This window comes from Lactuca serriola, chromosome 7 (assembly GCF_051521515.1).
Source record: "Lactuca serriola cultivar US96UC23 chromosome 7, Lser_US96UC23_V15, whole genome shotgun sequence".
Classification (NCBI taxonomy): domain Eukaryota; kingdom Viridiplantae; phylum Streptophyta; class Magnoliopsida; order Asterales; family Asteraceae; genus Lactuca; species Lactuca serriola.
Window position 1 is genome coordinate 155282892 of NC_136414.1, and position 27451 is coordinate 155310342.

The following is a 27451-nucleotide window of genomic DNA, read 5'->3' on the forward strand; positions in this document are numbered from 1 at the left end:
CCTAAGCCCTCAAAGATGTAAGTAGGGTATTTTATGAAGAACGGAACACAGTTCATGGTGGAAAATAGTGGAGGCGGAGTTCTTCTAGAGAGATTATGAGAGAAAGAGAGGGCCCACTTCATTTTTTTAAATGTTATAACTAATTAAAAAAATTTAAAAAAATTAAAAATTAAAAATAAATTAAACAAGGGCAACATAGTCTTTTCATGTCTCGCAAGGGATGAATTGTACAAATTTAAACTAACAAGGGATACAACGTGCAACTTTTAATCAAAAAAGGGACAGTCCAAGTTAATTTTTCAAAATAGGGACTGAACATGCATTTTGACACATGTACGAGGGACGATCGATGTAATTTACCCTAGTTTTTATTTTGTACATAGTCTTTTTTTTTTTTGTAAAATATGCCCTTCAACTCGTTCTTTTTGTACATACTTAGTCTTATGATCGGCTACTCCATCTTAAGTTCCTAGTTTGTACACATTTAGCTCTTAATGTTTTTTTTTTGCAAAATAAGTCCTTGTTGTTTTTGTAGACATTCAGTCTGTATGAGCTGTTTCTTCAAGTTTTGCTCACATGACATTCTATGTGAGACTATCATTAATGAAGTGTTCTCACACGTGGCTCGTTTGGATAATGGAATAATATGTCGATTCTCGTGGTTTTGATAATAACATTTTAGTTTTGATATTAGTAACTGTTATGGTACAATACCAACTACATTTAATACCAATACCAACTTCATTCAATACCAATCCAACTACATTATATTAGATAAAGAAAATACATTATCCATAATGATTCCAATACCAATACCACTAAATTTTGATTCATTACAGAAGATTACAAGTTATTTTAACCCTATCACCACGTGAATTCTTCTTCAGCTCATTCACTTCTTTCTTGAGACAGGAAACCTCCCCTTTAACAACTGTAAGCTCATCTTTAAAATTCGGGGTCAATTTGACATGTTCTTCATCAACCTATTTCCAACATTTTCACTTTTTACCTAGTTTCTTTAGTAACAAAAAAATTAAGCATGTAATAAAGAATGTCAATTTGAAAAGAACAAAAAACTCATTTAGGGAAAAATGGTCAAAATCGACATACCAAGGAATTAGGGAACACTCTAAACCTTTTGTCAGGGTGTTCTTTTGTCTTCGAAGTGCAAATCTGATTTGGGATGAATAAATCACAAAGAATCTCGTTGTTTGCTATGAAGATAGATGAAATCGATGTCGAATACCTATTCTTCTTGGAGAAAACTAGGGAACCAACATTATTTGACCGATTCGTGAATTAGGTTATTGATATAAGTGAGAGACGAACCATATATGAAAACACATTGTTAATGATTGTACCACACATGATGTCATGTGAGTAAAACCTGAAGAAACGATCATAAAGATTGAATGTGTACTGTTAGACCAGTTATCGCACCCGATTTAAACAAATAAAATTAATATGGGCTTATTTAGTCATAAAAATCATTCATTATTTTATTAATTATTATTGATTTTGTATCAATTTATGGACAAAAGATACTTAATATTGTTCAAATTATACTTTCAGTTCAAAAGAGAAGCTCGGAAGCAAAAGGAAGCAGGAGATACGAAGGAAAACTCGGGAACGGAACAAAGAAGAAAAATGCCAAAAACAAGAAGGACTCGTCGAGTAGGGACGTATACTCTTCGCGATACTCTAGAAGTCCTTGCCGTACACGGATTTTAAGTGACGAACTCGTCGAGTCGGTCACTGGACTCGACGAGTCACCTTTGTTTCCAGAATACTATAAATAGGGATTTGGAGATCAAAATTAGGGACTTCTCTGGAACCCTAGGAGGCCAAATTACGATTGAAGGTGTTGTTAGGTCGTGAGAAGTAGAGGAATCAACCCTACATTCAATCTTGAAGAGAATTAAGGTAACTTTAGTTTATTCTTAGTAATCTTTTGATTTGAACCATTTTTAAACTCTTTAAATTCGTTTTTTAGCTTAAGTTTACTGCAATTATGAACTAAACCCTTATTCTTCTGTTTAGGGTAGATGATTTTGTGAACATGGTTTGATTTTATGGTTAGGATTAATTTTAATTGGTGATTATGTTTTGTTAAGCTTGTTAAAGAACCTTATATGTTAATAATAACTAATCTTCTGTTAATAAATCAGTAATTAAGTTGTATGAACATCTTTTAGTTATTAATTTCATATGATTTACGTGACCACATAATTGTATGTCTAGGAATAACGAACGTGAAACTAGAATTAACTAGAAGATAGGGAAGTTAATGTGTGAGCTTGCATGACGAACCATCAGCAAGAGGTTAATTGAATGACCAAGTTAATTAACCACTACAAGTCTTACTTAACCCGAATCAATATCTAGGAAATTCATTAATTTAGACAACTGGCCATTGCTTGAATTAATCTGTTTTTTAAGGATTAGTAATAACGAATGTGAACCCAATCACCTCAATCGGTAACCAATGAAGAATTAATCCGAAACATTCACTATAAAATCATCCATGGGATCAAATGAGTCGAACCTAAACAGAAGTCCTCTTAATTATGGAATTTAGTGGTAATAACTTGTCTTAGCTGCTAGTTAGTTAAATTGCGTGTTAGTTAGTTTATTTAAGTTTTCTAGTCTTGCAAAACTAGAGAAAACCTTTCCTTTTATTACTTGTTTTTTAGATAATATTAGCTATTAGTTTAAATTTTTCATTCCCTGAGTTCGATACCCTACTTATTTAGCTACACCACAATTGATAGGTCCACTGCCTTTGTGTGTTAATTTTATAATTAAAAGTAGGTTTAAAACTAGTTGAGTTCACACACATCATTTATCACTACTGGTTGCACTAAATATATAGTACAAGGAAGTAGAGTCGAATCCTTAGGGACACAACCTAAAAGTCAATGCATTTTTGCATCAGACACATCTAGTCAAGAAACAGAATATAAAAGGGGGGTTTTAATTATAAACTAAAAACTAAAAATGCAGTGATATTAAATTAAATGAAAATCAATAATAAAAACGGTTTCAGCTATGATGCGAATTTCCTAATCATCCAACTAATACATATCTAATTATTTGAGATGCGTTCTATTTAAGCTGGTACTAAGAATAACTAACAAACTCTAGTAATTTCTCTTTTACCTAAATTAGTTAATCAAAACAAGCTCTTTGAATTAACCTTAACTTTTTATTGTTCAATTAAACAAGCTCTTAATTAAATCAGAAAAATTGCATTAAGTTCTATGTAAAATTCCTAGCAATACCCAATACTTCTCACAAGCTCGGAAGTGTAAATGTATGATTTTTCAGTTTATAATAAAGTCAAATCCCAAACAATGAACCGATTTATTACTTGTTACTTATTACCAATTAATTAGAACAATTACAGATTCTATTAACTGATTAACTAGAATGATAAAACCCTAGCTAGGTGATCAGACTAACAAGAATTAAAATCAAATATTCATTAAGAACAAAAATGAAAAATCTAGATCGAAACACAAATCAAAAATCAGATCTAATGATCAGTACCTGTCTAATGTAGAACTGAAAACTAGGGTTTTAGCCAGACATGGCTAAAATATGATAAAAACTACTAGAATTAAACATCAAATAACTAATCTTACTAATCTAATTGAAGGAGATGATCCACAGTCTTCAGATCTTTAGAAATTGCTGAAATCAGAGAAGAAACACCTCCAAAATCGTCTTTTTCGTCATCTGGAGCCTTAGGAGTCGACTAGGGTATCAAAAATCTCTTTACTGGAATGTTATATGGGTCTATTTATATGCCCAATAGCAAAAACGGCAATACATACGATCGCATAGGGCTAGGTTGCGATCACATCTTTGAAGAAAACGCGTCTCGAGCCTTTTTAATGAAGTAAGATGCTATTCTGGTTTTTTTTTTTTTTTTTTTGGCAAAGTTGCGATCACATAGAGGGAAATTCCAATCGCATGTACATAGGTTGCGATCACATGTTTTGAGTTTTTACTTTAGATGACTTCCAGACGACTTATTTTGACCCTAGGAAGCTTCGTGGCAAACATGCGATCGCAGGAAAAACATGCGATCATACATGCGATTGCATTTTTGGGCCATGAAATCGCAAATTTTTCGTTTTTCACGAACTCGAAAGTTATCCCTAATTGTGTCTAATTTTCAAAACATCTTGAATCTCGTTAATCGGAGTTACGGTTAATGAGGTATGGTCAAAATACTAACAGGGGGTCAAAATTACCAACAACATCCTGTAGCTTCAAATTGCAGATTCTATCTTCGTATGATCAATTCGATCGAATGCTTCTTGACCAAATAATCTTTCAAGCATTCATCAACATACTCATTCAGTTCTAACTCCATTTAGGCTCCAAATATGCATCCAGCTGCTCCCAAAGCACTACTCCACTCGAACTATCTGAAATTGACATAAAAAATATAAGCAGTACGAGACTTCTAATAAAATAAATGAGCTGAACATTATTTGAATAAATAACATGTAAATTTGTAAAATATAATGCTAAATAATAATAAAAACTATCCTAAAAGATGCATAAAATGACTTCCAACATGTACAAAAATAACAATAATTTATTTTACCAAAACAAAAACATTAATGAATAAATGTGGATAATTGGAAAGTTAATTTGAAATAGCCGATAATAAGGACTGAATTTTTATAAAACAATAAATTGAAGAAGGTATTTTACAAAAAAATAAAACAATAATATATATATATATATATATATATATATATATATATATATATATATATAATTTTTTAGATCGTTTTCCTTAATTACTTATATTTTTTCTAAAAAAATATTAAAATATATATATATATATATATATATATATATATATATATATATATATATATATATATATATATATATATATATATATATATATAGTATGTTAAAATCTTGAAGTTTTTTTTTTCTAAAAAAACAGAATATTAAATACATTCTGAAACCATTGGAAAATTAGTTTCTGACAAGAGACATGATCTAAATTGTCGTTGCCTTGTATCTTCTTCTCAATTCTCATAGCCATCCATATGACTTAAAACACAGCATGACCCTTACCAATATCCAAAAGGCATCCGCACCCACCTCCTCCTCCACCAGTCCACCCTACAAAAATGGCCACACTTCTCTCTCATCTTCCTTCAACATCACCGCCTTCCCCTCTTCTCATCATTTTCCGGCGACATGTCAGCTTTCTCTGTAAAATTCCTCGCACCCAATTCATTTCTCAGTCCGATAACCAATATCAGTGCCACCAGGCTCTATGCAAACCCATCTCAAACCGCCGTGCCAGCTCCTCCTCAGGCGCCGGAGGAGATCACGGCTGAAAGACTGGAACCCAGAGTCGAAAAGAAAGGCGGGTATTTTGTTCTGAAAGAGAAGTTCCGGCAAGGTATTAATCCACAAGAAAAGGTGAAAATTGCTGCTGAACCGATGAAACTGTTCATGGAAAATGGGATTGAAGATCTTGCAAAAATCCCATTCGAAGAAATCGATAAATCTAAAGACACTAAAGATGATGTTGATGTCAGACTCAAATGGCTCGGTCTGTTTCACAGAAGGAAGCATCAATGTAAGCCCAATTTAAATCTTACTTAGTGTTCATAATTTCAAGATTCGAATTGAACTTCGATTTTTCACTTCACATCACCAGAAAGATCATAACTTTTGATTCAAAAACATTTCGTAATCGTTTATTCTTGAATCTTTAGATCAATCAAGAACATACCCACCCATTAATTTTTATTTTTTAGATTGACATATTTGTCAAGCTCTGATCTTGTTATCAATGGCGTTTAATTAATCCACAGATGGCCGGTTTATGATGAGATTGAAGCTTCCAAACGGCGTAACAACAAGTGCCCAAACCCGATACTTGGCTAGTGTCATAAAACAGTATGGTGAACAAGGCTGTGCTGACGTCACCACACGTCAAAACTGGCAAATTCGTGGTGTTACACTGTCTGATGTGCCATCAATCCTAAAGGGTCTCGATGAAGTCGGCTTAACAAGTCTTCAAAGTGGTATGGACAACGTAAGAAACCCAGTTGGCAATCCACTCGCAGGGATCGATCCTTATGAGATTGTGGACACAAGACCTTACACGAATCTTTTATCACAATTCATCACTGCCAATTCGCGAGGGAATCCCGAATTTACCAACTTGTAATCTTCTTGGATCTTGGTGTAGTACTTTTATTTACTTTCTTTAAAAAGAAAGATAGATTTTGATATTAATTTGTACTGGTTTTTACAGGCCACGAAAGTGGAATGTGTGTGTGATTGGTTCACATGATCTTTATGAGCACCCTCATATCAATGATCTTGCCTACATGCCAGCCACAAAGAAAGGTCGATTTGGGTTCAATTTGTTGGTGGGTGGATTTTTTAGCCCGAAAAGATGTGCGGAAGCCATCCCTCTCGATGCGTGGGTCCCGGCTGAAGATGTTGTCCCGGTTTGTGGCGCGATACTTGAGGCGTATCGGGATCTTGGTACAAGAGGGAATAGACAAAAGACTAGAATGATGTGGTTGATTGACGAACTTGTAAGTCGCGTTTTTTCGAAATCTTGAGTAAAAAAGTGACTTTTTTATTCTTGAAGGGCTAGTTTTGCTAATTTGTGTAACTTTGGGGTGCAGGGTGTGGAAGGGTTTAGATCTGAAGTGGTGAAGAGAATGCCGGAACAAGCATTGGAGAGGGCATCTTCGGAAGATCTTGTTGACCCAAAATGGGGGAGAAGGGATATGTTTGGTGTAAACCCACAGAAACAAGAAGGTCTCAGTTTTGTAGGCCTTCATGTTCCCGTGGGTCGCGTCCAGGCTGATGACATGGACGAACTTGCACGGTTAGCCGATCAGTATGGCTCAGGTGAGCTTCGGCTAACCGTGGAGCAGAATATTATAATCCCAAATATCGAGAACTCAAAAGTCAAAGCTTTGCTTGACGAGCCTCTTTTGAAAGAAAAGTTTTTACCCGAACCACCTATTTTGATGAAAGGGTTAGTGGCTTGTACGGGTAACCAGTTTTGTGGGCAGGCGATAATCGAGACAAAAGCTCGTGCTTTAAAGGTTACAGAAGAAGTCGGGAGACTTGTTTCTGTGACCCGTCCAGTGCGGATGCATTGGACGGGCTGCCCGAACACATGCGGGCAGGTTCAAGTGGCGGATATAGGGTTCATGGGATGCATGACTAGGGATGGAAACGGAAAGGTTGTTGAAGGGGCCGATGTTTACTTGGGGGGTAGAATTGGAAGTGATTCACATTTGGGGGAGATTTATAAGAAGGGTGTCCCTTGTAAGGACTTGGTGCCTGTAGTTGTGGATATTTTGGTTGAAAAATTTGGTGCTGTTTCAAGAGAAAGAGAAGAGGGAGAAGAATGAAAAGAATATTGGTGCAAAGGTAACAAGTGTACATCCATATGAAATGAAGGGGCTAAAAGTGAAAGTTGTAATGTTGCCTAGAGGTACAGTGAGTTTAATGTTGTCCAAAATTCCACATATCTTTTACTTTTGCTAATTCAGTAATTGTGTAATACTAATAATTATGAAAAATTTGGGAATTCATACGGGACTGCTTCCAATTTAACATTTTAAATTAGTTTTCTCTCCTATTTATAAATAATATACGTTTTATTATTATTATTATTATTATTATTATTATTATTATTATTATTATTATTATTTGCCAAGTACAACATCAAATCAAGCCTTGATAGTGTCACGTATTGGGCTTAGGTTGCGATTCATTGGGCATTTTTTAAGGGTATTGTGTTTCTATTAGTCCAGCATAGAAAGGGATGTTTATGCTACCAATTCATGCTTAAGCTTCAAGGATTGGTCTCGGCAACCGCCAGTTGGCAAACACCATCAGGGGCGGACGCAGAGTTGAACGGGAGAGTTAGGGGTTGCATGGTAGTAAAAAAAAGTAATATTTTCGAAAATTTTTCCACTACGGTCGGAATAGTTAGGAGTTGCCGGTGCCACTGTAGATCACCCCTAGGTTCGCCCCTGAACACCACCCTGCGAGCTCGGCAGTTTCTTACCGAGTTCAACCCTCTTTCTTTTCCTTACAACTACCAATCAAAAGGTTAGCATTTAAAAAGTAGATAAAATAATACTAATTTTAAATTTTAAAAAGTTGTGGCAACAGTGACAACCTATACCCTCTAAATGACAAATTTTTGATGTAGCGTGACAAATTCTACGTGGTGCCTACGTGGATTGTGCAAGTGAGACACCACTCTCTCTAGTCTTATAGTGTTCAATATAGAATATTCGAAGAATGACCGAGGAGTTAGGATGATAATTAATTTTCAAATTTGTTTAAAAAAAACTTATTCATGTTTATCCAGTACAAAAAATATTAGTAAATTAAGACATCTGTATAAAAAAATACCATTAAGGTACACATTTTGTTTTTATTATAACTTATGATAATCGGTTACTCAAGGTTAGTGGGTTAAAATTACGGAAGAAAAAAATAAATGCAAAATTAGGAAGAAAAATGACTTAGGAGAGTCACTAAAGAGTCATTAAGTTTCAAATTTATTAAAAAACATCAAAGTTTAGCCATTAAAAACAACCAATGAATTAAGTTCTTTATACAACAAATACCATCATAGTACACCTTTGTTCACATCATATTTTATGGTAACTAACTGATTTAGATTATTAGATGATTTGACATATTTATTAATGATTGACATATTTATTGTTTGGTTGGTAAGCCGGCATGCCTAATCAACATTAAATGATATATCATAGCCTTATTAATCGAGTTAGAGCATAGAATTCCTTTTGAACAACTTTTATATAATTACTTGGTAAGGTGAGAGATTTAGAATGAATCACCATGAGATCTGTGTATATCATTGATCAATATATATAAAAGAAGATTACAACAAGATATCATAAATAATAGGATCTATACAAATAAATAACAATTATACATAAATCTAGAACATTCTACTCTATTACCCCCCCCCCCCCCCCCAAGCGAAGTCAGGCAAGGACCGACACAAAGCTTGGAACGAAAATCCTCAAATAAAGGTCTGGGTAAGCTTTTCGTGAAAATATTCGCAAGTTGAAGATGAGTAGAGACATACTTAGTATGCAGCTTGCCAGAAAGAACCAATTCACGAACAAAGTGATAATCGATATCTATATGCTTGGCACGTTTGTGGGCAACGGGATTTTGACTAAGAAAAATAGCACTGCGATTGTCACACAGAATTGTTGGACGTCCAGAAGGCAGAACATATAATTCACTAAGTAAGTGAGTAATCCAAATAACCTCCGAAGCAGTGTTGGCAAGAGCTCGATATTCCGACTCACAACTAGAGCGAGACACGGTGGGTTGTTTCTTAGCACTCCAAGAAACCAAATTTCCCCAAAAAAAATAGAGTAACCATAAGTAGATCTTCGTGTCCCGATACAACGTGCCCAATTAGCATCAGAATACCCCAAAATAGAGGGAGACGATGCATGAGAAAATGAAAGCCCATATGACAGAGTGCCTTTGACATAACGTAAGATACGTTTGACAGCATTAAAGTGATCAACCATAGGAGCATGTAAGAATTGACTCACTTGATTAACGACATAAGACAAGTCAGGACGAGTGATTGTGAGGTGCTGTAATGCACCAACTAGAGACCGATATAAAGTGACATCGGAAAATGGAGTACCTTGACTTGTGAAATAATCCATAGTAGAAAGTGGTGTAGAAACCGGTTTAGCATCCAACATATGAGCACGAGATAGAATATCATGGGCATACTTCGATTGACTAAGAAAAAGACCAGTGTCATGATAGGATACCTCCAATCCAAGAAAGTAATTAAGCTTTCCGAGATCAGTGATAACAAATTCCTTATTCAAACGATTGGTGAAAGTTCGTATAATAGAGGGATATTGCCAGTGAGAATAATATCGTCAACATAGACTAATAAGTAGAGAAGAGTCGAATCCTTTTTAAAAATGAACAACGACGGATCAGCTCTACTGCATGAGAATCCAAGACTTAAGAGAAAAGCACTGAGATGTTGAAACCAGGCTCTAGGTGCTTGCTTGAGGCCATAAAAAACCTTTTTTAAATGACAAACATGATTATGAAAGCGTGAGTCAACAAACCCAGGTGGTTGCTCCATGAAGACAGTATCAGATAAATCACCATGCAAAAAGGCATTTTTAACATCAAGTTGATGCAAGGGACATTTGTTAAGAACTGCAAGAGATAAGATAATATGAACAGTAGAAGCCTTAACAACAGGACTAAAGGTGGCAGAATAATCGAGCCCTGGAACCTGAGTAAACCCTTGAGCAACAAGACGAGCTTTAAACTTATCAATCGAACCATCAGCATGAAACTTGGTACGAAAAACCCATTTAGAACCAACAATGTTGGTATGTGATGGACGAGGTACAAGATCCTATGTGGAGTTTAATTTTAATGCACGCATTTCATCACACATGGCTGAAAACCACTTGGGATCTTTGGCAGCCGTTTTGAAACCTTTAGGCTCTTTTGCAGCAAATAATGCATGGTGAATAGGAGATGACAGAACATAAGACAAATCAGCACGATGACGAGGCTTAAAAATACCAGATTTGGCTCGAGTTATCATAGGATGTCCTTGTGGAGGTGCAGCAGCCGTCGGAGAAGCTGGTGGCTTGTGCTGAGGCGAAGCAAGTGGAGTATGGAACGGCGATGGTAGATGATTATGTTGTTGATGATCAGATTCAGGAGGTGGTTGCGGATGATCACTACAAAGTTGACACAGGGCTGCTGATGATGCCGAGTTAGAGGTAGGAGAGACCGGTTGCGAAGGAGGAGATGGAAAAACATAGTCATCGCAATAGGTTGATAGCAAGAGGCTCGCATGAGGAGAGGCTGTTTTGTTATTAGAGAAGGGGAACAATTTTTCGTCAAATTAAGCATGACGAGTAATATAAATACGCCACGTAGAGGGATCAAGACACTGATATCCTTTGTATTGGGTATGATACTCAATGAAAACACATGGAGAACTACGAGGAGCAAGCTTGTGAGATGAGTAATCCCGCAAATAAGGGTATACACAACAACCAAACACACGAAAATTACCATAATTTGGTTGTGATGAAAAAAGTAGCTCATATGGAGATTTGGTGTCAAGTAGCTTGGATGGCAATCGATTTATGATATAAGTAGCAGAGCTGAAGGTATGTGTCCATAAAGTAGCAGGAATATGAGAATTAAACATCATAGTTAGCCCAGTTTCAGTGATATGGCGATGTTTACGTTCTGCTCGTCCATTTTTCTGAGGTGTGTAAGGACAAGACATACAATGATGTGTACCATTAGCGGTAAATATAAATCGAACCCGATTGTTAACAAATTAAGTACCACCATCAGATTAAAAAACCTTAATCTTGCTTGAAAATTATGTTTGAACAAAAACAATGAAGGCTTCAAGGACATCATAAAAATCCGATTTCTTTTTCAACGGATAAAACCATGCGAATCTCGAAAAATCATCAACAAAAATGACATAATATCGAAAACCATCCAGAGATGTAACCGGTGAAGTTCCCCAAAGATCACAATGAATCAAATCAAGGACATGCAAGGAACGTTGGTCATTAAGATCAAATTGAAGCCTTTTATTTTTAGACAATTGACAAGGAGAGCATGCATTCGTATGTGGCAAAATAGATGTAAGAGACAAACAACCCCATTTATTTAAACGTGAAATAATGTCATATGAAACATGACCCAAACGACAATGCCAAAGTTCAAAGGATGCATGCAAATGTCTAGAAGATAATTTTGCCAAAAAAGCTAGGTGACCACGATCCAAAACATATAAGCCATTTTTACGCCTTCCTTGTGCTAGAGTTTCCTTGGAATGACGATGCTGAATGAGAAAATTTGGATTAGAAAATACAACATCAACTTCATTGTCTTTGGTTAATTTGCTAACAGATAGCAAACTTTTGGTAATATTGGGAACCACAAGAACATCAAGTAATGAGATATTAGGGAAAATTGAAGATTTTCCAATATGAGAAATAGAAGCATGTTGACCATTGCCAAAAAACACAGAAGCATTACCTTTATAAGTTGTGGGCAGATGCACCGGTGTCAACAAACCAATCCGGAATAGATGTGTTACATTGGGATTGAAAGGCCTCAGCAAGATTTGCGTCAAGGGAAGGTGGTCGTGAAGCAAAGGTTTGCAAATCAGGGCATTGATTCGCATAATGTCCATCTTTCCTGCATAATTGGCAATGAGGTGGTCTTCTATTACCTCTGCCTCTACCACGTTGAGAATTGCCACGAGAGGAGTTGTTGAAGCTGCGACCTCGGCCTCGTGAAGAGGTAGAGTTGTTGGAGCTGTACGAGGAGGTGGTATTAAAGGAAACAGGAGGTACAGAGGAATCACTCACCGATTGAAGAAACAATTCATGACTTTCTGCTTGGGAGACAAGATCACGGAAATTCGGGCGAGGCGTGATGAGGCGCTGTGTTGTCGAGAATGTCTCAAAGGAAGAACCCAGTCCACACAAGAACCAGTGGGACTTGTCATCATCAGCAAAAGTGTGGCCGATAGAGGTAAGCTGGTCACATATGCTTTTAAATTTACGAGAGTACTCAACAATAGTAGAAGTACCTTTTTTTAAATGCCGAAGAGAATCCTTGAGGGTGTGAGTGCGCTCGATAGAATCATGATTGTAGGTGGAGGCAAGGGTAGTCCAAAGCGCATGAGAGGTATTGTGGCCTAGGGCTTCGGCCATAGCTTCTTCAGACAGAGAAGCTTGAAGGATAATAAGGCTTTTTGATTAGCAGCGATCCATTTGGCATAGGAAGGATTCGCAGTGGAGGTGTCGCCGGAAACAATGGTGGCCGCCGGTTTAGGTGAGGAACCATCAACATAGGACAATAATTGTTGATAGGTTAATAAGGGCAACATCTGTTTACTCCATAACAAATAGTTGGTGGAGTTTAGCTTGATGTTGAGCATATGAATGATCTTTGAAAGAGAGAGTGGCGCATCATCGGTGGCCATGAGAACGATAGCAAAGGAAGGAGAGAGGGGGGGGGGTACGGCCATAATCGTGTTTTAGGCTGACACCATGAGAGATTTAGAATGAATCACCGTGAGATCGGTGTATATCATTGATTAATATATATAAAAGAAGATTACAACAAGATATCCTAAATAATAGGATCTATACAAATAAATAACAATTATACATAAATCTAGAATATTCTACTCTATAATAAGGGCATCTGAAAAATTTTCAGATATACTTACTAAGGAGTTGCAGCAAGCCCTGTTTCATTCAGGATTATTCGTGGATGTTGTCCAAATTTGAGAAAGGTACCCAAAGTCATAAGACTTTGCATCATCCTGTTTGTCGGAAATATATGTGTATGAGTTGGAGATCCTTGATTTATTAAAAGAAGCCATGAGATAAGAAGAAGCAGTAAGTTTTTAACTAGATTCTATTACATAAAACCTATAAGCCTTAAAATTTTCCGTATATCCAATGCATATGCAATCAATTTTACACTTGTAATGTCCCACCTATTGCATCTAAGGATGAACATAAGCGGATACCCCCTACATTGGCTAGAACAAGATTGGTCGTTTGCAGCAGCAGCCGCACAAAGAGGCTGAAGGAATTAAGGTATGAGAAAATTTAAGATGAAGTCAGGTACTACAAGTGAATAATACCTCATTCGATCCTCCATATCGAATTCGATCCTCCTTTCATGAACCACTAATTTTTTAAATCCCTCCTGCTCCCAGTGTTCTCTTCGCCCCCTTTGTATTTCTTGTTGCTTCTCCGTTCTTCTTGAAGGAATTAAGGTATGAGAAAATTTAAGATGAAGTCAGGTACTACAAGTGAGTAATACCTCATTCGATCCTCCATATCGAATTCGATCCTCCTTTCATGAACCACTAATTTTTTAAATCCCTCCTGCTCCCACTGTTCTCTTCGCCCCCTTTGTATTTCTTGTTGCTTCTCCGTTCTTCTTCAATGCGATCATCTTCAACATCTTCACCATCATCTTCTCTTCCCTTCCGCTTCTGTTTCATCGAATTCAAGGATGCAGGTCAAGAATCTCCAATGAATATCGAAGAACTAAAATCGAGTTATAGGAGAACGATTGGAGATCGAGTTGCAGGGGGGCGATTTGGCGTTGAAGCCTTGGAGGGCTTTGGTGATGGCGAGGTCTTATGGTGGCGTAGGGATGAGGCGGTGATATGTAGAAGATGTCGATTTAATGCTCTACGAGATTAGGTCAAGAAATAAACAGATGTCGATTTAATGCTCTACGAGATTAGGTCAAGAAATAAAGAGACAGAGAGTAATTATAGGAGTTTACAAAATTAGGGTAATGCTTATTTACCTTAATAGTCTTTATAAATTTCTTTAATTTGAAAATTAAAATTTATATGTATTAATAATTAGAAAAATAACAATTAATTATAGCCACACATCTTAAAAATTAGATGGTCCAGATCTGTTCTCGCGTTCTCAACCTTTTAGGTGTTCTCATTTGATCCTACTCCTATATATATATATATATATATATATATATATATATATATATATATATATATATATATATATATATATATATATATATATATATATATATATATATGGTCGGTTACACTAAACTAGTTGTAGCGGGAACACCACCAGATACCAGAGGCGCTACTCTTTGGACCCTACTAAGAGCGCTACCCTTTGGATGGTTGGACCCCGTAAGGGTCACGATCCCCTTAAAAAATGTTGCAACACCTTGCACAAGACAAATGATAAGGCCGGACGGAGCAGGTGCGGGGAAAGGAGTCGGGAGCCTTCTCGCCCCGCGGAACACGACATCGTCGGCGCAGGGAAGGTGTGTGCGGGAAACGGAGAGGGGAGCCTCTCCCGCTCTCTCTCTCTCTCTCTCTCTTGCTGTGATTGGCCCTTTTTTTTGAAACAATACCGTTGATTAACGGTAAAAGCGATTTATTATTTTTTTTTTTTTGGGGGCTGTAACGGCTACTTTGTATTTATTTATTATTTTTTTTATCCTTTTACAACTACTATAAATATATACGCATAACTCTTAAACATATCAAACTATTCTCTATACTCTCTACTTTATATCAACAAAAAAAAATGAATCCCGATGTAATACCCTGTTTATTTATTAGAAAAATAAATAAATTAATGAACAAATGGTAGCCCTAAAATAAATAATTATATATCAAATGATGGTCTCGAAGAGCTAATTGTCACAAGTTTAGAAGATGGAGGTTAAAAGTGTAAAATCTGAATTTAATTTATAAGTATTATGAAAGGTAGGGACTAAATGGTAATTTATGGGACTTAATTTGAAGAGATTTTGGGAGCTGGGGGCTGAATGGTAAAGATTTTTATCAAAGTTGAAAAGATTTGTGGGGTCAGGGGCCAGACTTGTAATAATGCTTTGAAGTTTCAAATGGAACACGGGATAACACCCGTGCTTTCCCCTCGCACATCTTAAACCCTTAACCCTAGGATGCAATACTCCAACCGCCGCCATGAGAGCTCCTAGGCCGCCACTTCCCGTCGATTTGAGCTCCATCGTTCGCATGCTGCCTCGCCGGTGTGAGCCACGACGACCCCTGCTACCGGAGATGGAATGTGAAGCCGAGTTCAGCCGCCATCTCTTTCTCTTTCTTGTGCGTTTTCCGATCAGTCGAAGCCGCCAGCGACCATTTCGTCACTAGAGCGCCGCCGCAACGCTGCTGCCGGCCAGAGACGTTAGGAACAACTCGAAGGACCACCAAGGAACGAGGAATACGTTGTTTTCTTTGCTGCTCGAGTCGCGAACTGCCGAGAAGCCGCTGGTAGGGTCATATGTCGTTTATTTTTCACATTCCTTCGTTCTTTTCGAGTTTTGGTGTCGTGATTGACGGATGTGGGTTTGGGTGGTGTGTGTTGTGTTGCTGCGTGATTGGAAGCCAAAAGATACCACTGCCACCACCGTGAGGTGGTGCCTGCCACCATATGCCGTTGTGTAGGTGCGTTTTAGTGTGGGTATGAGCGTTTTGATGAGTGTAATATTGTATGTAATAGTTGGTTGGCTGGAAATTGAAGAACCGCCACCACATCCACTGTAAGGTGGCTGCTGCCGCCATGCGCCACCGCCGGCCACCATTAGGTAGCTGTGTGGGTGTGTTTAATTAGATTAGTGTGTGTGCGTGTGTTAATCGGATTGGTGTTGTAAATTGTAACCAAAAATGGAATAAAAGAAATTGAAAACCACCACCTTAGGGTGGTGGCTGCCGCCACCGGCCGCCGTGTCGGCGGTGTGCTTATCTTGTGATTGATTCGTTTCGGGTGCTAGAAACCCTAATGGGCCCAATGAAGCCTAACGGGCTTAGTGAAAACCCTAATGGGTCTAATGGACTCAATTTGACCCAATGCAAACCCTAATGGACTTAATGATATTCTAGTGGGCCTAATAGGCCCAATAAAGCCCTAATTGACCGACAAGCCCAACAAATTGATAAAAGGGCTAGTTTTTGGATTGGAAAACCCTAATGCCAATGAAACCCCAACTTTAAGAATTAATCGGGTCACACACGAGAATTATTTAATAACTTGGAATATTAAATAATAATCATTGGCAGAAATTAATCTAAGCAATATTGGACTTAATGGATTAAGTCCTTAATGGGTTAAGTAGGAAACTTAACCCTAATCATCATTTTATGAGAAACCCTAATTTCACTTGGGTTTATTGTTGGGCCTTTCTATTGGGCCTCGATGTTTGGGCTATTAAATGGACTAGACTATCCAAGATCAAGCAAATGGTCTAGAGTAATTTAATGGGCCTAGGGTAAGGCCCATGTAAGGGACTTGGGCCCAATTTGGAAAATTGGGCCATAAATGGGCCATAGTTTGGGCCTTAATGATTATATGATGTTGGGCCTTAGAATGAGACCATGTATAGGCGTAGGCCCAATTTGGAAAATTGGGCCATGTGTTGGGCTTTGATTCCTAGTTGACTTTGGGCCTACGGATTAGGCCTTGGGCTTGAATAAGCCAAGCTAGGGGTAATGTAGTAATTACCCAAAGAATGTATATGGTTATGTATTGGGACCCAATTATTAATTGGGTGTTATTTTGGTGTTGACAGTTCGGGAATCTGTCAGCCAGCTGCTGGGGTCGAGTCTGCGGGACTTCAGCAAGTATGGGATTGTGTTTTCAGGACTTTAGCAGTGTGAGGTGAGTTACCTTCCAGTAGTGGTGGGTCTACGGCCACAATGCCGGCCCAACAGTAGGAGTTGTATGTTAGATGATTGTCTTTGTGATATCATCTAGGTTTGCTACTATCTGATACGTTATATGTTGGCATGATATGTTATATGTGATAGTGGTAGAGTTCGGTTGTTAGGACCGAAGGGTAGGTCAGACACCCCAGATATGTCTGACAGCATGTGATGATATGTTTATATGTTGGCATGATATGTTATATGTGAGAGCGATAGTAGGAAGGGAATAGTCCCCAAGTTCGGTTATTAGGACCGAAGGGTAGTTCGGACACCCCATGTATGTCTGATAGTATGTTTGTGTTATGATATTTGTGATAGTAGCTGAGTGTGGGCAAGGCCCGTATCTCAGAGATAGTGGGGTGTGGGCGGGGCCCGTATCTCCCAGCTAGCGGAGTGTGGGCGAGGCCTGTACCTCCATGAGTGTGGGCGAGGCCCGTATTTCCTAGGTGTTTAGTATATGATTGTATATACTTGTATGTTATGGTTTAGTAGCTGAGTGTGGGCAAGGCCCGTATCTCAGAGATAGTGGGGTGTGGGCGAGGCCCGTATCTCCCAGCTAGCGGAGTGTGGGCGAGGCCCGTACCTCCATGAGTGTGGGCGAGACCCGTATTTCCTAGCTGTTCATTATATGATTGTATGGTATGTGGTATGATGAGGGGAACTCACTAAGCTTCGTGCTTACGGTTTTCAGTTTGGTTTCAGGTACTTCGTGTTTAAAGGAAAGGAGCCGGCTTGATTGCAGCGCATCACACTATGTTTTCCGCACAAGAGATCTTTGAGATTACACTCTGATATGGTTTTACGATAAAATGCTTTGATTATTGACACTTTGGTTTTGACATGAGATATGAATATGAATGTTTTATTACTGATGGTTTTATATTATAACTTAATCAAAACGAAATTTTTGGCCTTGAATTTTGGGATGTTACACCCGACAAGCAAACCACAAGTTCCGATCGACGGAAAAAAGCCATGGTTCGAGTATAAACATCCCTCCTCGTAACATTTTTGCTATCGATTAATCCCAGTAAAGAGTTTACCGCCCCCAACTCGATGCTCCCATTCAATCACCACTACAATTCCAATACCAAAATGTTGGCCAATATTACCCGATGCAAGTTCCAAATGTTCCGTCGCAAATGTTTTCAAACTTTGTTGTGTTTCCGGATCAACAATCGCCAAATCAACCTCAACCCCAAACTGAAACTGAAACTCAAACCCAAACCCAACACCACCGCCAACTTGTTGATGATTCGGATGACGCGGAAGAAGAAGACATGGTTCCCGAAACTCAACCAACACCACCACCATAAAGACGTAAAGGGAAAAAACAAGTGCGCGAGGGTGTCGCACAACCGGGAAGACAAAAGCCAACACTATGGGTTCCACACGAAGAGCTAGTTTTGGTCAAAGCTTGGGTTGATATTTATGAAGATTCGATTTAGGGAAATGCACAACCGGGAGAACATTTTTGGTTTCGCATTTTAGAACGATTTCGAGAGGATCTAGGAAAATGTGACGACTACCGTACGAAACATCAACTTAACTCGAAGTTTCGAGAAATAGCAAGGGGGGGTTTCAAAAATTAACGGGTTGTATAACAACCTAAAAACCCAACGAAAAAGCGGCCTAGACGACGAAGAAATACTTCACGAAGCGTTGCAGTTTTACCTTGAGGAAGTCGGAAAACCATTCAAGTGGCACGATTGTTGGAAATTATTGGTCCGAAGTCCTAGGTGGAAAACATACGAGCGAGATTTTATTTTTTGGAGTCCAACAATCAAAACGCACGAAAACGGGCTCTAGTGGTTACACAACCTCCTCCGATGCTTGGGTCGGTCAAGATTTAAATCAGGACGACGAACTCGAGCTAGAAGAAATTGAACGCCCAATGGGTAGGGACATAGCGGAGAGAAAGGGAAAATGGACTTCTTCGAATGCATCTGATTTCAGCGTGGACATTGACGAAATGCGGAAGATAACATCGTCGTTTGATCGATATAGTCTAAATTTCTCCGAACGTTTGACTTTCGACAAAGAAAAAGAAGAAACAAGGAAAAAGTAGCGGGCGGAGAGACAAGAAATGGAAAACATGAAGTTTTTGATGGAAAACGTCGATCATCTCTCGGGACCGGCTCTCGAGCTCGTAATGAAGAAGAGAGAAAAAATTCTAAAAAAGTATTTTCCGTAGGTCGTTGGTGGTTTGTTTGATTTTTAGTTTATGTGTTTTTTTTTCTACTTTTTGTATAATTTAGGTTTAATGTAAGTTTTATTTAAATTAATGAAATGCTTTTTATTTTTAATTAAGTTTTATGTTTAGTATTAATTTAAAAATTATAATTCATAACAAAAAAATTAATTTTATTTAAAATTAAAAAAAAAAGTGAAGAAAGGGTTTCCCTCCCACTCTTTGACTTTTAGGTGATGGAAAGAAAAGTAAGGAAAAGAAATGTATGGCCCACCAAAAATGAGGAAACCTTCCCTCCCACTCTTTCCGGTCAAACAACATAACCGCAAGCAACACATACTTTCTAGGCCTACGCCCAAAATTCAACCAATCAACTATTTGTATAAACGTGATAATACATATCATTTTTTTTTCAATAAATAGAATCTTTACTCAAAACAATCTTATATTCAAATGGATTCCACCACATTTCGTTGTGACCACACGATCCTCTTCTATCAAAACAAGCCTTTTTTAAACCTTACAACGAAATTTTTGTAACAATGTTTAGTCTGCGATCATGAAAATGATGTTTACATCTTTAAATCGGATTTTTTTTTTTTAATAATTTATTCACTGTAATTCTTTTTAAAAATTAAAGGTACTTATCCACGTTGGCACTCGAGAGCGTTGGGGTGATTTTTAGGTGCCGCGTATCCCTTTTGGTAGTTTGGCTGGAAAAACTTGGGTTAAACGCGGTGTAACCATAAATATTGTACCCGTGAAAATACGTTTGTACAGTACAAGATACCAATGCAATGTCGATGATAGTTTACTTTCTTGTGAAGCAAAGCGTATACACGTGTACGCGTCAGATTAAAGCTACTCGGATTCTTATTCTACATATATAAAGCACGCGAACACATCACCCATTTCTGTGAGATATTCGCGATTTTGTCCTCAATTTCACAAATATAAACATTCGAATCAATCATATCAATCAAATTATCCGCTTTCTTTTTTCAATTTTCGAATCATTTCTGATATCTAAAGCGATCAATTCCCGGTTAACCGGAAAACAGCCTCCGATCATCTTCATCAGTAGCCATGGGTGGCTCTCATAGTCGTGAAGGTCTTGATCTCTCGGATTCAGATGATTATGAAGACAGAGACGAACAATCAGAAGAGGAAGAAGAAGAAGACGAATATCAAGATGCGCAAGAGGAACATAAAAAACCTCCGATCAATTCTGTTGACGATCTGGATTCGAAGCTTAAAGCACTTAAGCTGAAATACTCTTCTGTGGAAAACCCTAATTTGAAGAACGCGGTGAAGCTGTACCTTCATATCGGTGGTAACACTCCTAAAGCTAAGTGGATTGTTTCGGAAAAAATTACTAGTTATAAGTTTGTTAAAGTTCGTAAAATTGAAGATGTTGATTATGACGAGTTGGATGATGACGATGATGATGATGAGAGTAGCGAGGGTTTTTGGATTTTGAAAGTAGGATCTAAGATTAGAGCTAGGGTATCGGTTGATATGCAATTGAAAATGTTTGGAGATCAGCGTCGTGTTGATTTCGTTGATAGCGGAGTGTGGGCGATGAAGTTTGTCCGAGATGAGGATTACCGTGAGTTTTTAACTAGGTTTCAGAATTGTTTGTTCGAGAACGTGTATGGCTTGAAGGCTACCGATGAGAATAAGGTGAAGGTTTACGGAAAGGATTTCATGGTGTGGGCGAAACCAGAGGTTGCAGATGATTCCATTTGGGAGAAAGATGATGATGAGTTATGGAGGAGTACTCCAACAAAAACAACTCCACAGAGAGGTAGCAATGATTTGCTGGAAGAATTCGAGGAAGCAGCATCTGATGGTGGAATACAGAGTCTGGCATTAGGAGCACTTGACAACAGTTTCCTGGTGAATGATTCAGGTGTACAGGTCGTAAAGAATTTCAGCCACGGAATCCATGGAAAAGGGGTTTATGTTAAGTTCGACAACGGAAGTAAAAACGTTGGTGGTTCTTCACAATATTCAAATCGAACACCTCAAAAGGCTCTGTTAATGAAAGGCGAAACCAACATGCTGCTCATGACTCCATTAAAAGAGGGGAAACCTCATTCCTCGGGTGTAAACCAACTGGATATAGAGACAGGGAAGATCGTCACCGAATGGAAATTTGAGAAAGATGGAGCTGATCTCAACATGAGAGACATCACAAACGACACAAAGGGCTCACAATTGAATCCTTCTGATTCCACATTCTTGGGTTTAAACGACAACATTTTATCTCAATGGGATATGAGAGATCGAAGAGGGGTAGTTCAAAACATCGCACATTCCGATTCCCCGGTTTTAAACTGGACAAAAGGACATCAATTCTCTAGAGGAACGAACTTCCAGTGCTTTGCTACCACCGGCGATGGTTCAATCGTCGTCGGGTCCATCGACGGGAAGATCCGGTTGTACTCCACCACCTCCATGAGACAGGCGAAGACTGCATTCCCAGGGCTCGGTTCCCCAATCACTCACGTTGATGTGACATATGATGGGAAATGGATACTCGGCACCACTGACACTTATCTCATTCTAATCTCTACTCTTTTCACTGATAAAGATGGAAAGACAAAAACCGGTTTCAGTGGTCGAATGGGTAGCAAAATACCAGCTCCGAGGTTGTTGAAGCTAACTCCGGTGGATTCACATACTGCCGGAAAGCAGAATAAGTTTCACGGTGGCCGGTTTTCATGGGTAAGTGTACTAAGTACTTTCTTTTCTGTTCGTATTGTTTCTTTAGTTACTGTAGCTTCTATATGAAGTGGGTTTGGATGATGACGACTGTGGATTATGGTTTTTTCAGGTGACGGAGAGTGGGAAGCAAGAGCGGCACCTGGTGGCGACGGTGGGGAATTTCAGTGTGATTTGGGATTTCCGGCGAGTGAAAGACAGTGGACATGAATGTTACAAGAATCAGCAAGGTTTGAAAAGCTGTTACTGTTATAAGCTTATGGCGAAGGATGAATCGATTATAGAGAGTCGGTTTATGCATGATAAATATGCGGCGGTGAGTGACTCGCCGGAAGCACCGTTGGTGGTGGCGACCCCCATGAAAGTTACCTCCTTCAGCATGTCTGATGGAAAAGGCAAACGGCGATTTAAATAAATATTTTCTTTGTAGCTGTCTAGTCCATATATCGAATTCAGTGAGATGTAAAGTGGTATTTTTTTTTTGGATGCTTGACTTTGCAAAGAAAGAACGATTGGAGTTGTTTGTGGAGTTGATGAAAGTGTGTTGATTTTTTTTTTGCTTGATCACTCATGTTTGCTACAACTTTGATTCAAACAAATTGAAATTTAATATTAGTTGGATTTGGAAATTTCAAATGTTAGTTTTTTGTTACATGGTGTGTACCCATATGGCAATCGCCTTCGATGAACCGTTTATTTATGGATATCCATTTACAGGGTCAATCACATAACCCGGTTTGCCTTAAGGATATATATCTTTCTTAAAAAGGTATGTTCTAATTGGTTTTGGCTATTTTGAGCCTTTGTATCAATGTTATAGGTTCTTTGATTTTTCAATACATGTATTTTTTATTAATTGCAATGTAAAATACCGAGCATTTGAAAACTTAAAAGACGACAACCCTAAAGCTCTATTTGGTGGTCTGGTATCGAACCACTATTGAACCGAGATTCCCGAATATCGAATTAGGTAGAAAGTAGGTACAGAGTAGACATGACAACCGTGTTTATGTGTCGTGTATGCGGGTTAGACACAAATTTACACGATATAGATTTGTCAAAAACGAACATGACACAAATTGTAAAACGTGTATTGGGTATCAAACAAGAACACGACACATTACACGAATAAACACATATCTCAGTTTCACATCTCATTAGGTACGTGACCCACTCTACACACATCGGTACCTCAACCCAACGCATCGGAAAGAATGTGTCATCAACAATAGTCGGAGTGACTACGGCAACAACCACTCTTGGCAACGATGATCCCAATGATGTGTAGGAGTTTTTTCCTGCGATCACTTTTTTTTTTTTTTTTTTTTTTTTTTTTTTTTTTTTTTTTTTCAAAATACGTTTTGTCCCTAATTTTTGACAAAATGAATTTACGATTGCTCATTAACTAATTTTAGGATAAGGCTTAGGATCAGGGATGTCAAAAATCCCCGTAGGATCCCGTTTCCGTACGGAAGTATTTTTACAATTTCTTCCGGGTTTGAGGGCGAATCAAGAACGAGTTTTACCTCTGTTTAGTTTTTGGGGTTGAGGGGCGGGGTGTTCCGTCCCGAATACCCCGTATGGGCCCCGAAATAATTACCTTATATTTAACTATTTTATTTATAAAATTAAATATTAAACTTAGAGTAGTGATTGTGTAATATATGTTTTGTATTTGAATAACTAGTGTAATATGTAAAACTAAATGAAATAAACGAGTTAAAAATACGGTAAATAACATTAAACGGGGGATTTTGGGTCAAACGAGGTTAACGAGGAATTCGGGGGAAACAAGGGCAGGATCGAGGTGTTCTTCAAATTCGGGGGCAGGATCAAGAATGGGGAAATAGGGGAATTTAGGGTTGGGATCAGGGGTGCTTCCAAATTTAAGCTTACCTTCCTACGCAACATTTGATCATTTACTTATCCTAAACACAAATTTAAGCTTCCAAAAACAAAAACAGTAAAGAATTTTCCCCCACCCCTTCTCCCTCTCACACTGGTTTTTAGGTCAAAACAACAAATGGAAAATAGTTTGGAGTTAAGGTCACTAAAAGAAGTTGTTGCATATTCTGATATTCAAATCCCACCCTGCATTCTAACTTCTGTATTTATGCCTCTTTATCGATATACCAGTTTCATATGACAAAATGCTAGTATAATCTTAAAAAAAAAATACAATATTATGACTAATAAAAAAACTAATTACCTCTTTCGAAAAAAAAAACTAATACATAAGTTGGTAGGTTGCCATTTTTCTAAATATAACAATAAATTTCATGATAACTCTTTACCAAGAGTGAAATATTTTTTGTGTTCGTCTCTCTATGTGTTCTTCCCTTGGCAATCATCCACATCATGTCTCATAAATTAACGCTAAGTTCTGAAAACCAAACATCAGGAAGCAAAAACTTAATAAAAAATACATCTTTCTATTTAATTAAATATATTTTTCATGTATAACATATAATTTTTTTTTACCGTATTGTTATGCCTTTTCTATTAGTTAGAATTTCCGGAAGTCTTCCGCTCAAATTGTTGTTATTTAAATATCTGTTACATAAAATAAAATAGTAAACTGTTTAATATAAAATGACTATTTTTGGTCCATGAGTTATGGTTTTAGGCTATTTTGGAACAAAAATACAATAATTTTACATGGAACAAGAACAAAAAAAATGTTATGAGAGCCTCAAATTCTGAGCAAAATGGGAAAGAAAAACTTCTTGAGATCAAAATTGAAAAAAAAAAAAACAACTTACAGTTCACGAAGGTTTGGAAGCGTGCCTAGCGAATCTGGAAACGGCCCCTCAAATTCGTTTTCATCTAGATGTCTTTTTACCATATAAAACAAATAATAAAATGCTTCAAGAATATATATATATATATATATATATATATATATATATATATATATATATATATATATATATATATATATATAAATTGAAGAAAAAGAATAATAAATTTGGAACTTACAGAACTTCTAAGGCTTTCAATGGACTCAAAGCAGGGATAGGACCCCTAAGCTTGTTCATGCTTAGTCGACTGCAATATTATTACACAAATATTTTTTAAAAAATTACAATAATTATTTTTGTGTTAAATGACAGTGTAGTTATTTCGCAAAAAACATAAAAAACATGTTATTTGCTGATATAAAAGACTACTTACAGTTCTCTTAAAGCAGTTAATTTGACAATTTCTTTAGATAATGTTCCTGCTAACGAGAGTCCAGTTAGGTTCCTAATCACAGAGTAAAAAATAATAAAATTTAAACCAACAAAACCATCAAGATATATGTAAATTGGTCTTTTTACAAGGAGTTTTTGTTTAAGGAACAAAAGCATGACAAAATGTTGTTTAAGGGAAACAAAATATAACATACAAAACTATCGGGCCATATCTGTAAATATAAATAAACCTAAGGATGAAAAGTGTAATTTACCAAATACTTACAAACCGATAACTCGGATTCGTGACCCTTCAGAACAGCCGATTCCAGACCATGGATGTTCTTTAGGCAAGCATGGATCGCCATTCCAGTCATCCGGTGGGTTCTTTAAGCTTTGCTTCAACATCCGCAATGCCATCGCTACAAACAAACAAATTCATATTTTGAATTCGTAATTGATAGTTTCGTTTGGAAAATTGATCAAAAAAGTTGTTTGTTGCAGAAGAATGTAAGAATCACCATGGTACCATCTCTACCAAGAGTAGCTCCACCGAGAGGCAAAATCTGATAGATCTCGCCGGCGTTAATCAAAGGTCCGATCGGCATGTCACTCCTTGGGGATAGAACGATCTCTGTGGTACCGGAGAGAGGCCATTCTGTGCCATAAACTGTCACACCTCTGGTGGTAACATTTAGATCTTGATAGAAAGTTTCGCCGTCGATGGAAACGGTGAATACTCTCCAACTATAAGGACTTAGACTTCGATTGTCTTGGAAATACAACGCGACGTAGTACCGGTTGCTCGGAAGGGCACACGGCGGCCAATGTAAAGTCAGATTCCTACCTCTGCTCGTCGTTGACGCCGAGAGGAATACCTTCACCGGTGTCCGGTTCCAAAATTCCGATGATGTTACGTTCGTTTGCGATTGTACCGTAGGGTTTCCGTCAATGAACGGTTGCCAGTATCGATTGAATGGATCATCTGGAAAACTAGTTCATTTGTTCACGAATTCCTCAATCAGAATTTATCGATCTAGGGTTATTTTTTTATTTGATTCAAAAAGGGGACATGTTTTGAATCTGTTCATACCGTATAAAATCTCCATCGGAGGCGAAGTTCGTCCGTGCAACCGTGATCAATCCATACTTTTCAAAATCCGTTGAGTTATATAAAGATGGATCGAGATTTATCAACTCTAACAACGAAATAAAAGGACTCGACGGAGGTTTGGTGTGCTCATTCGACGCCAAACACACGCTAATCGTTTTCGCATTTGCAGTCACGATTATCTCGTAATACGAGCTGAGTCCGTTTTTGTAATCCTCCGTCGTATTAACAGTGCTCCACTTAGTACCATCGATAATCTGATCAAAAATCGGTGGCACAATTCCACCATCGAATCCACCATAGAAGTAGGTGGTACGGATGAGGAATTTCCCGCCCTTGGTGACCAGAAACTGATAGCAGTGTTTGCCTGGACCGGAGGGGAAGTAACGTAGGGTGGTGAGTACCGGTAGAATATCGGTCCTGTTCAAGGTTGTTAGGTTTCCGGCGATGGCGTAGCCTTCGTCCCTTAAGTATGTTATACCTTCTTGTTTAATGTCGTTTCTGGAACCGCAATTGATGAGGTAACCACGAGGAGAAGAGGAAGGGGGGCCGGCGGCGGAGGAGAAGAAGGGGAGGATATGAAGCCATAGAAGGAAGAAGATGGGATGAACATGGTGGCGATGGTGGAGAGGCATCAATTTTGAATTCGTTTATGAAGTTTTCTTCTTCTTGGTGTTGGAGAGATCGGGCGGGAGGAATACGTGGGAGGAGAGTGGCTGGCCGTTTACATACGGTTTTATGAAAATAGATGATTGAGTAAATTACATTTTTGGTCGTTGAACTTAGTTGACTTTGCAGTTTTAATCCAACAAAATGTTTCTTACAAATTTGGTTTTCGTTTTAGGTTTTTGTAAGTTGTAACCTTTTTAGATTTTATCATAAAATAACTATAT

At 37.8% G+C, this 27451-nt stretch overlaps 3 protein-coding genes and 1 long non-coding RNA gene across 4 annotated transcripts; 2 read left to right on the top strand and 2 right to left on the bottom strand.

Moving 5' to 3' along the window:
* Window positions 1-5097: 5097 nt before the first annotated feature.
* LOC145061087 (ferredoxin--nitrite reductase, chloroplastic-like) lies at window positions 5098-7612 on the top strand. Its single transcript, XM_079008466.1, has 4 exons — window positions 5098-5620; window positions 5859-6213; window positions 6305-6593; window positions 6687-7612. The coding sequence occupies exons 1-4, from the start codon at window positions 5233-5235 to the stop codon at window positions 7425-7427; spliced, it is 1773 nt and encodes a 590-aa protein (XP_078864592.1). The 5' UTR covers window positions 5098-5232; the 3' UTR covers window positions 7428-7612.
* Window positions 7613-20455: 12843 nt separating this feature from the next.
* Window positions 20456-22903, top strand: LOC145065001 (Vacuolar import/degradation, Vid27-related protein). The gene is made up of 2 exons (XM_079012345.1): window positions 20456-22277; window positions 22387-22903. Exons 1-2 carry the CDS (start codon window positions 20634-20636, stop codon window positions 22687-22689), a joined length of 1947 nt encoding a protein of 648 aa, XP_078868471.1. The 5' UTR covers window positions 20456-20633; the 3' UTR covers window positions 22690-22903.
* Window positions 22904-24369: 1466 nt separating this feature from the next.
* LOC145065002 (uncharacterized) lies at window positions 24370-25108 on the bottom strand. The gene is made up of 3 exons (XR_013688191.1): window positions 25037-25108; window positions 24756-24827; window positions 24370-24657 (listed from the first exon to the last, which is right to left on the bottom strand). It is a non-coding gene; the product is annotated as an uncharacterized LOC145065002 (long non-coding RNA).
* Window positions 25109-25249: 141 nt separating this feature from the next.
* Window positions 25250-27193, bottom strand: LOC145064472 (Leucine-rich repeat (LRR) family protein). Its single transcript, XM_079011918.1, has 5 exons — window positions 26541-27193; window positions 25977-26440; window positions 25734-25869; window positions 25449-25520; window positions 25250-25322 (listed from the first exon to the last, which is right to left on the bottom strand). The coding sequence occupies exons 1-5, from the start codon at window positions 27191-27193 to the stop codon at window positions 25250-25252; spliced, it is 1398 nt and encodes a 465-aa protein (XP_078868044.1).
* Between the last annotated feature and the right edge of the window lie 258 nt (window positions 27194-27451).

Bases quoted from the DNA above. Each gene is read 5' to 3' on its own strand.
- LOC145061087 (XM_079008466.1), top strand. From the start codon at position 5,233: ATGTCAGCTTTCTCTGTAAAATTCCTCGCACCCAATTCATTTCTCAGT. The intron at 5,621-5,858 runs GTAAGCCCAATT...ATTAATCCACAG, and splicing joins TCACAGAAGGAAGCATCAAT to ATGGCCGGTTTATGATGAGA. The intron at 6,214-6,304 runs GTAATCTTCTTG...TGGTTTTTACAG, and splicing joins AATCCCGAATTTACCAACTT to GCCACGAAAGTGGAATGTGT.
- LOC145065001 (XM_079012345.1), top strand. From the start codon at position 20,634: ATGGGTGGCTCTCATAGTCGTGAAGGTCTTGATCTCTCGGATTCAGAT. The intron at 22,278-22,386 runs GTAAGTGTACTA...TGGTTTTTTCAG, and splicing joins ACGGTGGCCGGTTTTCATGG to GTGACGGAGAGTGGGAAGCA.
- LOC145064472 (XM_079011918.1), bottom strand. From the start codon at position 27,193: ATGCCTCTCCACCATCGCCACCATGTTCATCCCATCTTCTTCCTTCTA. The intron at 25,870-25,976 runs GTACCATGGTGA...GTTTGTTTGTAG, and splicing joins AGCTACTCTTGGTAGAGATG to CGATGGCATTGCGGATGTTG. The intron at 25,521-25,733 runs GTAAGTATTTGG...CTCTGTGATTAG, and splicing joins CGAATCCGAGTTATCGGTTT to GAACCTAACTGGACTCTCGT.